This window comes from Mirounga leonina, unplaced genomic scaffold (assembly GCF_011800145.1).
Source record: "Mirounga leonina isolate KUSES-001 unplaced genomic scaffold, KU_Mleo_1.0 Mir_54, whole genome shotgun sequence".
NCBI lineage: Eukaryota > Metazoa > Chordata > Mammalia > Carnivora > Phocidae > Mirounga > Mirounga leonina.
The window spans coordinates 8,692,139-8,705,489 of NW_023270812.1; the positions used below are offsets into that span (position 1 = coordinate 8,692,139).

Sequence of the window (13,351 nt, forward strand, 5' to 3'; positions counted from 1 at the left end):
AGAGTAAAAGGTCATTTACCCCAAGGATGTCTTCCACTAGCAACGTTTTTCTGGACTTGGCCACATAGGCAGAAATGGTGGTGCCCTGGGCAATGGGCCCAGCAGGGATGAGCCGGGGTTTTCCTTCCTTGATTCCAGGTGGAGTGAACACGCACAGACTCTAGCAAGGAGAAAGAACATGTTTTATAGACCTCCCTGTACTTGGCACCACAGAAAGACTCCTAGATATTACTTATCGGTCATGAGGAATCTGTGAGCCAACAAAGAGAGACAGAAGATGATGAAAAGTGCCTTGATCAAACTGGGGTATGTGAGGTGGAATTCTTTCTCGTATTCCCGATAGGACACAAAATGCAGGCTAGATATAGGACTCCAATGAATGCCTCGCAGAAGAAAAACTCTTAAAATAGCCTCCTATTTTGATATATAGGAAACAATAAAATGGAAAAAGAAAAGTTGTCCTTGGGGTCGAGGTATTGTCAAGAAACAGACATCAGGCCCAACCTCCCCTAGATAATGGACTGACAGATCTGGAGACAGGATCAGGGACTACAAGTCAAACTGATTTGGTTGTATTTTTCATTTTCTTTAAAAATGTTTTTAAGATTAGATAATCCTCTTAAGCTACACATGTTCCTACTAATACTTGCTATTACTAAGCAAATGTATTGCTTAGTAATAGCAAAAATCCAAAATATTTTGGACAAATCTGGGTGCATCTTTCCCTTTCAAATGATTAGGTGGGAAGGTAAACTCCTGAAACTATTTTAAGATAAGTGTTTTTTAAAAATATGATCAGTTATTTTGACTAAATCCAGTATTTTTTTTTTTTAAAGATTTTATTTATTTATTTGACAGAGAGAGACACAGCGAGAGAGGGAACACAAGCACGGGGAGTGGAAGAGGGAGAAGCAGGCTCCCCGCAGAGCAGGGAGCCCGATGCGGGACTCGATCCCAGGACCCTGGGATCATGACCTGAGCTGAAGGCAGTCGCTTAACCAACTGAGCCACCCAGGCGCCCTAAATCCAGTATTTTAAATAAATTTCGACTAAGTAAGAATTGCTAATCAAAACAAATCACCTAGAGTTGGGGGCAATATTTTGGCATAACTGTATTATGATTATCTACTCACTTCAAAAAGTACTAAAGTTCAGGTAAATTCTCCCAGCATTTTACTTTTATCTTAAATTGGACTGCTGTAAGTTAAAGTCTGAAGACATCTGAAGCAGTAAGATTAGATAATCCTCTTAAGCTACACATGTTCCTACTAATACTTGCTAATATGAAGCAAATTCTAGTTGAAGACATTGAGATCGATATAATCATACACTTATTAGATACACGGTTTTCAAGCTCTGTAATGTCAGAGAACCCCTTCTTCCTATAAAATCTTACTATCACACGAGAGTAAAGCCTATAAACAAGCTCCTTCAATCAACTGGGAGTGGGGCGGGCGGAGGGAGGGAAGCAGAGCATAGATGCACCCCCCCCAGCTGCTTTAAATAAATGATTACTTACAGATTAGAAGCTAAGTTCAAAATATTTTATTCACACATATATCTGTATCAGTTAGCACTGTGCTTACATAGCATTTGTAATTAAGTACTATCAATGCCTGTGAGAAATACATTTTAAATGACTCTTTGTAAGAGATTAAGTTAAAAATGTTTATTATGCTTTAAAATGATTTTAAAAATTTAACTACATATAAGATAGCAAATGACAATTCCACCTTATTATTTTTAAAGAGGCTAGAATTCATGTCACCAGTTTTAAAGTTACTGAGGTTCCATGACACACCAATATGCATATGGCGCAGATGAAGTTAGGACTTTGATTAGATTTAGTAACTATCACTGCCACAGTAAAAGTCAGTGTGCCACTCTAAGATTGAGAGAAGAGTAGAAGAATTATTCAAGAACAGGAAGAAGGGATGATTGCAAGAAAAAATTGTAAAGGATGTGGTATATTTAGCTTGAAGAAAAATCGAAACTGATAATGTTTTTCTCAAACTATGAGAAAGTTAATCACAAGATGGATGCTGAGCAACGTTCTCTTTACCAAAGAGAGAATGCAGGAAATGAACTTGGACGGAACTGAGGGGTTTGCCTCACTCCTACAGAACTTCCTTGGACTGTGACAGAAGGTAAACTCTGGAGCAAGCTCCCAGCAGTAGCTTTGGATTTTTTTTTTTTTTTTTTTTTTTAAGATTTTATTTATTTGACAGAGAGAGAGCGCACAAGCAGGGGGAGCAGCAAGCAGAGGGAGAATCAGACTCCGCGCTGAGCAGGGAGCCCGATGCGGAGCTTGATCCCAGGACCCTGGGATCACAATCTGAACCGAAGGCAGATGCTTAACAGACTGAGCCACCCAGGTGCCCCAGATTTTTTTTTTTTAAATAGTCTTTGGCTTTGTTTGTTGTTTGAAGATCTACAACAGACATCTTTTTTGGATGACTTTGCTATATGCCCTTTAAGGCTAGATTTAATATCTACAAGTTATAATTAACCTTCAAAAATCAATAATGAAAGAATAGCTTATATAATCCTATATTATTAGGAGGTCATTTATGTAATATTATAAAATATTTATTCCCTCTATGTAGGATTTCTATATGAGGCACGAGAAACAGATAAGCAAATACTGCACCAAGGGTGTATGGAAAGCTATTCTATATACTAGGCTTGCTGACAATGAAAGGTTTGGGAATCTTTCAACTACTTGATTGAATCTGAAAAACTTGTGGATAATAAATAGTTACCAAAAAATTAAATAATTCTTTGCCGTGGAAACTCTACCTTTGTTTTACCAACTACCTTATGATTTTTGTTCATATTTATCAAATAGAAGTGTTTCCAAATGAGAGCTAGATGAGTGCTAACAGTACTGAATAAATCGTCAAATGAAGGCCAAATGCTCAGGTGGGGAGGGAAAATGAGGACTGACCTAGGACTGACACCTCTTTCTGACGTGTTTCACCTTCTCCCCTCTGCATTAGTGCTTTCCCATTCTTTTTTGTTTCTGTGTTTTACTCCATACAATTTCCTGTGCAAAGGTTCACTTCATAACATCCATTTCTGATTGAAGATCAACCACTGGTTTGAATTCCGTGTTCAGTAATAACTGAACAATAGTTCTTTATGTTGTTCATCATCTTTGCAGTTGAATGCACTAATTGGCAGCTATTACTGCAGGTGGAAAAAATCTAACAAACCTCTAAATTAGAGGCTGAATTTTACATGTACTCAAGGGATGGGGAAGATTCATTAAGCCTACCTTTATTTACTCTCCAGAAATAATCAAATGGACAGCTGTGTACTGAACAGTCACTCCTCAGTGGTTAAGCTACTACCTTCACCACATACTCGGTCTCCGAGAATACTTGGGTCTGTTTCTGAATTCTCAATTCCATACCAGTCGGTTGATCGGCCACCACACTGCTTGAATGACTATAAACTTGTCGTACATTATGTGACCTGACAAGGCAAGTCTTGCTTCAGTTCTTAACGTTTCAAGGTAATCACAGTTTATTTGATAAGATATACTTTGCATCTTTCATTGGGAAAGGGGCTGCATTACTGAATTAACCAATAATGGGTGTAAGTTCTTGGGAAACTTACAAAGGAAATAGTAACTTTATTTTTATTTTTTAAATTTAAATTCAATTAATTAACATATAGTGTATTATTAGTTTCCGAGGTAGAGTTCAGTGATTCATCAGAGTAACTTTATTTAAAAAAAATCATTATGATTTTTGACAAGGGTTTGACTGGGATGTTCAGATTATTAAGATAAAAAATATTCTATTTTATAGGAGGGTGAATGGAAACTGCTTTTTATCAAACATCACTACACAGTATTTTAGAATGTATTAAGACTACATGTACTTAAAACATATATGTATAAAATGCAATGTTGAGCCGAGTCTCTAAAATTAATTCCTGCTCTAACACTGTATCATCTATGAAAACTTTTATTAGCACAAACATATTTTAGGGGCTAGAGATAAAAACAACTAAAAACAAGGAAAAGGTCCAAAGTTTCAAACCTCAACCACCTCTACTCTTTCCAGAGAAGAAATCACCTGCATTCAGAACATAAAACTTGACAAATCCTGCTGTTGGTCTTTCTTCCCTCCACGGGCTCTCCCCGGGGCTGACTGTTAGTCCTCCACCTCCCAGGACCATCAGAGAGACTGGCCATGTGGTGGGAGGGGACAAATTAGCTTCTTCAATTTTTCAAAGAAACCCATTATGAACTAGCCAATATTTCTGGAATAACAGCAATTTTTAATACTTATTTTTAAGGTTAGGTAATTGAAAGTAGGCAAGATTGGTAACAGTCATGACCAGTAGGTGGGCTCAAATGAACATAAAAAAGCATTCAAATTATAAAAAAGCAAATTAGGAGAAATAGATTTGGTGGAAAATGAACAATAGAAAAGACTATCACAATTTATTGGAAAAAAAAATCATGATTTTTTTGATGAAATGGGAAAATCTGGTTCATTGACATCAATTAAATAGATACATCAGGTGATAGACATCATTCTCATTTTCCTTCCCATACACAATTCAAAGACCACTTTATTCATGAAACTTTAGTTTTTATATGTTAAGGTTTCAACTGACAACCAGTTAAATTTTAGAAATATTTTAAAAGTGTATTATTTAGGCTTACCATTGAGTTATTTTTCTCACAAGACACTAGATGGCAGTGGACAGTAAATGAATTTAGATCTATGCAGATGGCCAGGAGCAACTGGCCCCCACGTTCACCTGGAACTTTAAAGAGAGAACTAGGGCGCCTGGGTGGCTCAGTTGGTTAAGTGACTGCCTTCGGCTCAGGTCATGATCCTGGAGTCCCGGGATCGAGTCCCGCATCGGGCTCCCTGCTCGGCAGGGAGTCTGCTTCTCCCTCTGACCTTCCTCCCTCTCATGCTCTCTGTCTCTCATTCTCTCTCTCTCAAATAAATAAATAAAATCTTTAAAAAAAATAAAAAATAAAAAAATAAAGAGAGAACTAACTCTGCATGATTCTTAAAATTAACCTATTGAAGTTCATTGTGCAGTTGAAGAAAGTCATGCAATTACTTTAAGATCCTTGCTATAAACTGGTTTTAATACCAATATATGAAAAGCTATCTATGAACTTACTTTATGAATTAAAAAATTTATGAGTTCGAAAGGTTTTCAGCTTTTACAAACAACTCTTATAGATAACACAAGAAAAACTGTAATAATATTATAAAGTATGTTATGCATCAGAGTAAAAGACCGGGTATGAAAGAGAAAACCTGTAAAAACAGTAAAAGTTTAATTAACCAAAAAAAAAAAAAAAAAGTTATTTTCTAACAAATATTTCAAGAGTAACTTATACACATCATATGTCAGTCTCTGCTAAGGGTCAGGACATACAAATACACTACTTCCTCTCCTAACTCCAGATTTCTCACAGACTGCTGCTTCTGCCTAAGAAAGCCCTTTATTTCCCCTTTTTACCTACTAAGTGAGAGGTCTTCCAAGCCCTGCTTCAACAGAGCTAATCATCTGAGTTGCTTGTAATGTGATCCACCCCAGCACCCCCATCAAATTCAGTATCCCAGAACACCTTGGCTTCCTCTCTGTTTGCACTCAAGACCCTATGTTATAATTAACTGTGGATTTCTCCATTTCCTCTACTGGTTGTACATTCTTTGATGACAGGAATGGTGGTTTGTTTTGTTTTTTATAATCTTTGTATGCTCAGCAATTTAGCATAGATTTTTGGTACACAGCAGGTATTTTAAGTGGTTTGCTGAATGAATAACAATCATGACATAACACTTAACCAATGGAAGTTAAACTTAATTTAGAAAGTTTTAAACAGATTGTCAAAGTCACAAAGTGGTGAACTGGAACTCACATGGGCCAACTCCAGAATCACGATTTTTTGGGAAGCTGTCCTTCTTCCAAGCTCTGAAACAATGTGTATAGCACAAGAATTCTCTTTCCTGAAGGACTGTCCCAGTGGAACGTGAACAAGAAAAGCACAGGGAAGGTATAATGAGGGAACCTATTCTGGTTCATCACTGTTCCCAGGGGTAGCAAACAGCCTGAACAAGGTTTATACTAAAAAAACCATCTGGAATATATGTCCTAGTGGCTTTTAGAAAAGCTTTATTTTAATACTGTTTTTCGTTTCTTCCATTTACTGGTCCTATTAGGTTTTCTATCATCATTTGCATTAAATGGGACAATTTATATTTTCCTCAAAAACTGTCCATTTTGTCTAGATGTCCATATTTATTAGTGCAAGCATCCTCTCATAATTTATCATTTTCATTCTATTGTTGTATCTTCTAAATTATTAAACATAAACAATTGTGTTTTCTCTTTTTTATTAATTAGGTTAGCAAACAGCTTATATCTGTATAGTTTTTTTTAAAGATGTATTTATTTATGTGAGAGAGAGGGGATGGAGGAGAGGAGGGTGGAGGGGCAGAGGGAGAGAGAGAATCCTCAAGCAGACACGGGTCTCAATCTCACGACCCTGAGATCACAGTCTGAGCCAAAAGTCGGACACTCAATTGACTGCACCACCCAGGTAACCCCTATTCCTGTACAGTCTTTAAATTCTCTTGTTTATATGGTTTTGTTTTTCTAAGTCCATAGGTTAAATTGGCAAATCCCAAGAAGACAGAGATTTTAATTTACTACCGCGTCTCTAGTACTTGGAACACTACCATGCAGTCGTACCTGGTAAGAATGTGCTGAATTAATGAATTAATATTCTTTTGTCTCTTATTTATTAACCCCTCAAAAATGTATACAAGATGTTTAATACTTTGAGGATGTGGATTTTCCACTGCAAACAACTTTGCCCAGAGCTTTAGCAATACTACAATTCATTTTTGTAAATATTATACTCTCCAATAACTGTATTTTTTCCCCAAAGAGTCACAGTACACGTTTTTATTTATGATAATTTCCTTGTTTTTAGACATTATGGGGATCTGAATTCTTACATGGGGGTTAAATGCATCAAAGTAGGGTCTAACCCAAAGAAGAAAGGGAAACCCATGTTGGTAAATCTTAAAATAATATAGAGTATTTTTACTATTGTATTCTTCTGTTCTTTTTTGGGGGGGTTTTGGTGTGTTTTGCTTTAAAAATTTTGATGCATCAAATATTTACAGTGTAAACTTCATAACAGCTCTGCCTTCACTGCAGACTAAACCCTTCACAAATCCCAAGTGACCTCCTGTTCCAATTTAATGCTTTTATTCCCCAAACTCAACTTCATCATTGATCCTGTGCCACTCGCTCTCCTTTTGTTTTCATTTTTCTGGAATAGGTTTGCTCCATCTAAAATTACCTTCTTATTTTATTTTTATTTTTTTAAAGTGTTATTTATTTATTTGAGAGAGAGAGAAAACACAAGCAGGGGGTGAGGAAGGGCAGAGGGAGAAGCAGGCTCCCCGCTGAGCAGGGAGCCCGACAATGGGCTTGATCCCAGGACCCCGGGGATCATGACCCGAGCCAAAGGCAGAAGCTTAACCGACTGAGCCACCCAGGCGCCCCTAAAATTACCTTTTTATTTTCAACCACTCCTGAGTCCTTTGTTTATATGTGCCTCTATAAAATATAAGACAGTTGTGGGGTTTTTAAATCTAATTTAAGACTTTTTTTCTTCCAATAGCTGGGCCCATTCTACTTACAATTTTGTTGTGACATATTTTTGTAAGGAGTTTCACAATCTATTTTATGTTTTATTTTTAGTGTTTTAATACCACTTAGTTTGTTTTCTATCTTTTCCTTAACTTGCCATGTTTTCTTTAAATGTTTTCCTCTCTGACAATACTGACGTGGGTTTTTAATTCTACTAGAGGAACTTTTGATATATTTAAATATTATTTAAATTCTGTTTCTCAATGCATCAATTTTGGAGATTTATTTCCACTGATTCTTATTTATGAAAAAAGAAATTAATACTTTTATAAGTATAAGAATTTTATAATTCCTCCCATCTCTATCTTAATCCTTGGTATTTTTGATATAGACTAAAAATTTTATCTCAGTCTATTTGGGTTACATTTTATAATTTTTTCACGAAATCATATACATTTTGTTATAAGTGTGAGTTATTTAAGGTTTTATAATTGATTCAAAATCCTGAGGCAATTTTTTAAAAAAAAGATTTATAAATATCTGTAATATGCCACCTTGTATTAAGAAAATACACATGTATCTGCTCACCCGGGCAAAGATTAAAAAAAAAAAAAAAAGCTTTATTTTATTTAATACAGTTAGCTTACATTTTAGAAGTACGTCAACATCTGTTCAAGCAATAGGTCAGATCAGATAATATGATACTTCTGAGAAGAACAATTTTAAAATTTTTTTAAAGGCTGGATAAAGTACATTTTACAATCCTTTCTAATGCATTGCTGTACTGAGAAGAATGGATGGAATCCACAGAAATCTAAAAAGAAGTCAATAAAGGAACCTTTAAGGCAAGCAAATCCTGAGCTGGATTGTTCTTGAGAGCAACAAAGCCTAGATGTACTGACCTCCCCTCAGGAAATCACCGGGGCAAACAGGAGAACCCCTACAAGGAGCCAGGACCCGCAAAGGGCTAAAGCCTCATTTTAGCTGGAAGGGTAAATGCACTTACAGCTGCAAGGAGATTACTAGTACCCCAGATTATCTTGAATTTACTGCTAAAGGGAAAACAAAAATCTCTTCTGAGAAATCATAACTGTGTATCACATGAGTGTGAGGCTTGCATGCATACTACTTTGTAGTCTGAAAAAAATCTCATGAGATAATTTAAAATAGTCCTGGATTAGTAGTGCCTTAGGTGACTGGCAAAAACAAATACATATCCTGTCTCCAGGAAAGGAACTTAAACACAGTCCTTCTTAAGAACAGCCATTTAAAAAGGCCCAAGGAAGAATATGATTCACAGTTAAAACATAAAAGAAAATAAAACACATGAGCAAATAAGCCACCATCCGTGAGAGATGGATGAAACAAAAGCCAAGAAATGTAAATTCAGAAAGAATATAAAACAATATTAAGAGGTATAGTTAATGTTATCTAGAGTTATCTCCCAAGAAATAAAAGATAAACTTAAAAAAAAATCCAGGGAATAAAAAACTATACTGAAGAACTGAGAAAAATAAAAAAAGAACCCAAAGTAACTATGTTCAAGTCAATATACAGAGAGATCATTTTTGTTAATGTGAACTCTATCCAGCAAAGATATATTTCAAGGAAGTGAAGACATAAAGACATACTCAGATAGACAAAAACTGAGAGTTTCCCATCAGCACACTCTCACTAAGGGAAATTCTACAGGACAGAAAAGTGACTCCAAATGGAAGACTTGAGATGCAAGAAAAATGAAGAGCAAACAAAGTGGTAATTATGTAGATACATCTAAAGAAACACTTCAGGGGTGCCTGGATGGCTCAGTCCATTAAGTGTCTGACTCTTGATCAGCTCAGGTCTTGAACCCAGGGTCGTGAATTCAAGGCCCACGTTGGGCTCCACATTGGGTGCGGAGCCTACTTTAAAAAAAAAAAAAAGGAAAGGAAAGGAAGAAAGAAAGAAAGAAACACACACTTCAGTGAACTTAAGACTTTTGGCAAGGTCTTCTTGCTACCCACAGAAATCCCCAGGGCCGGGAAATATTAAAGGCGTAGCTGCCTGTGCGGAACACATACAAGGAAAAATGTGGTGAACAAAACGCAGTAATTATCCCCTAAAAGTATCCTCCCAGCAAGACAAGGTCTCTGCCTTCATGGAGACTACATTCTAGTGAGAAAGCCAGATAAACACAAATCACGGATAAATACATAATTACAGATTCAGCTCAATTCTCTGGAGCAGTGCATGATACTAACACACAAGAGAGTGAGATGGACTTCGGAAGGTCAGAAGAGGCTACAATCTTTGCGAGGTACTCTGCTGTCCCCAGGGACAATGCTGTTGAGCCAGGCAAGACCAAGGAAGAGTGACCCCAGAAAGAGACAGGCAGAGTGAAATCAACTGACGTCAGGAGTATAAAGAATAAAGAGCCGACTAAAGCCTGGCAGGGATACAGTGTCATCCCCTCAATTAAGTTACAAAAGTGAAAGAATTAGAACTGATATACATAGAATACAATTTAGATATTGTGGACACAAAAGCTTCTTCTAAATCACATATTCCAGGAACCTACTTCACGAAGGTCAACGTATAAACAAGCTTGCAAAAATAAAGCAAAAAACAAACAAACAAACAAAAAAACAAAAAACAAAACAGCCAAATGACTAAGAATATGGGATTTGGGAATCTAAATCCAGGCTCTAAAAGTCAAGCACTTCCTGAGGCTCGCACACCCTGCAGACCCCTGGCCTCTTGTTGCCTGCCTTTCCTGACCTCTGCAAACCACTTCCCCCCATTTTCTTTCACACAGAGCAGAAGAGGGTCATCCCATGGGGCTGTCTCAGTTCCAGGGTTCACTCCTTTTCATGTAAACAGCTAGAAATGCTGAGTCCAGGATCCAGGCTTCAGCAAAGAATTGGATCGGTCTGAGTTTGGGTCACAAACAGCTGGGATTGAAGGGAAAGGGTCATGTGGTATATACTCAGCTGCCAAGACCAAGCAAGCCCTGTGAGTTGTCTGCAGATCCCAGAGGCGTCCTAAGGAGGAGATGTGCACTCTCATGATCACCCTGAGCTAACATACACACCAGCACATTTTAAATATAATTGCAAATTATGTTAATAGTTTTCTAAAAGGCAAAATTTTAGAAATAAATTTTTAGAATGAACAGGAAAGAATGAGATCTGTTATTTTAGTAGCTTAGCCATTAGCCTGAAATATCATTTAAAGTTTTTAGAAGTAGTAGTGATATCTGAATAATTCAATTTAATAAACACTCTTGTTCTGTACATGGAAGGCACTAGGAGAGACGCTGGGTGAATGAGAAGATGATCAAGAAAAGGTCTTTGCCTTAAAGAGCTTTTAATCCTGTAACATAAATTTTTACTATGCAAGGGGAAATGGAAGGGCTGCAGAAACGAAGAGGATCAATTACGGGTTCAGTAAATCAGCCAAGAAATACTTTTGTGCAACTACTGTTCATCCTTTGCACTACTGTATTATTCCGGGGTACTATCAAACATCTCAGAATACTTGCATCTCTATTCCTATTAACATTTTATAGAATATAAATAGCACACATTTTGATTACTCATGAATACAAGTATTATATTAAAAAATACATTCCAAATATCAAATAACAATGCCTAACACATAAGAAATACATAGTAAAAATTTTCCAAATATATTTATAAATGATCTCTGTATATTTTAACTACAAATATAATTCTTATTGGCTCAGAATATTATTCTAAAATGTTATGTATGTGGTTTTAATATCATAACAAAAATCAAATGCCAGTAGCTGAACATCTTGAAGTACTTTTGAAAGTCCTTTCTACACATTGCATTTGACGGTGGGCTGTGCTTCGAGTGAGTTAAACCAGAAACGCCTACTGCACAGAACACTGGAGCACGTACACCCGAGAAGCCTCAGGCCATGGACAGTGTGAGTGATGGCCACCACAGTTCGGGGACCCCCACTTAGTAACTCCGTCCCAGCACTGCTGGAGTTGCCTTAAAGAAATCTAAACACATCACATAAAAAATGCTAAACTTTTGTTCTCATTTTACCTCCTGCAGACTGTGTGTTGCCAGGCCATACACTGTCCACGATGCCCCAGCCCACAGCGCTGAAACAGCTTCTGTTCTAAACAGTAAGTCTGGGAATGCCATTCCTGAGACAGGATACCACAAACCGAAACTAAAACAATAAATAAATTACAAGATTTTATGCCCAAATGTTGCCACGCTGCTAAACCTTTCAGCTGGCAATAACTGTATATGGAAACAGAGCACAAAATGAGTTTCAAGTACCTAATACCCACGCATCTGTTAAGTTGTTTGAAACCCAGTGTATCTTTTTAAAAAAGCTTATGACATTTTCTTATCTAGAGCACCAAAATCTAAATTTAGATACTTACATTATTGCACTCTCCAAGGAAATACAGTGCAAATCCATCAGCTTTTGTGGCTGCCAAAGTAATAAAAAGGGAAGAAACTAATCTCAATGGAAGAATAGACCACGTATGAACTCTTTAAGGTGAGACCTCAGATAGGAGTCTTTGTGAAAGGACTGTTAACATAATTAATGGTCATGCAGTCAACTAAGCAGATTAATTTATGGTTTACTCAATCATATAATTAGAGCATTTTCATTCATTATTCGTCAGCTATTGAAATTTTAAGATGTGACATCCTCAAATGCATATAGCAGCCGATGCACTATGTAATAGTATCTTTGTGAAACTTTTAAGTATCACAATTATTGGAAATATTTTTTAAGAACTGTATTTAATTTTTAAAGTATGAAAAATACCAGATGTGATATTCATAATAATGAATAATCAATATTAGCATCAACCAAAAAGGATGAGATATATATATATATCTCCACATATCATCACTGAAGAGAACATGATTTAAACTTTCCTAAAACCGCTTCAGGGCCATCTGAAGGCAATCATCATAGCAGATAACAGATACTATTATCAGAGGATTGCCTGAATGTAGACCCCTGCTTCACTCCTTTTTTACTCATGTGGCTGCGGGTAAAATATTCAGCCTGTTTTTACCACAGCTTCCTCATCAGTAAAATGGCAATAACAGTATATAAATATGTCATCTCCCTAAATAAATTTAAAATGGTTTTTGTTCCTTAAAAATTAATGATTTCCTTCATAAAGATGTGATTTAATTCAATAAAACTATACTTTCCAAAGAAAACTAGGTTTTATTTAGAAATCATAGTATATTCCATTTATATCTGGCAGATACTTTTTTGGGATTAGATAATTTAGGAATTTTTAGGTTGACTCAATCTGGTAGTTTCATAATAAAATATTTTCATTTCAAATTTAGCCCAAGAATAGAAGTAAATAAATGACTTGCACTTGCCTTGTAGTAAGTATATTAACTTTCTCCATTTTCTGCAATGGAATAAAAGAAACTTCGGTTCAAATTTTCTACCAGGAGGAATACAAAACATTTCTTACCTATTTTAATGATGCTACTCAATTCATAGAGCAGTAGCTGGTTGTCTCCTCCTGTATCCAACCGTTGTTCTATGTAGCTGTTTAGTTCATACACAACTCCCTGCATATTCGTGTCTTGGTACTTTTAATAAAAAGAAAGAAAAGAAAGAAGAAAGAAAAGAAAAGAAAAGAAAGAAAGAAAGAAAGAAAGAAAGAAAGAAAGAAAGAAAGAAAGAAAGAAAGAA

The 13,351-nt window shown here is 36.2% G+C and overlaps 1 protein-coding gene across 3 annotated transcripts in view; it reads right to left on the minus strand.

Moving 5' to 3' along the window:
- PDE10A (phosphodiesterase 10A) overlaps nt 1–13,351 on the minus strand; it is a 294,100-nt gene that overhangs the window by 75,782 nt on the left and 204,967 nt on the right. For all 3 annotated transcript variants that reach the window (XM_034991990.1, XM_034991988.1, XM_034991989.1), the window contains 3 exons: nt 13,128–13,248; nt 12,057–12,106; nt 20–160 (listed from right to left, as the gene is read on the minus strand). In XM_034991990.1, the coding sequence (XP_034847881.1) occupies nt 20–160; nt 12,057–12,106; nt 13,128–13,248 (312 nt within the window). The remainder of the gene's footprint in view (nt 1–19; nt 161–12,056; nt 12,107–13,127; nt 13,249–13,351) is intronic.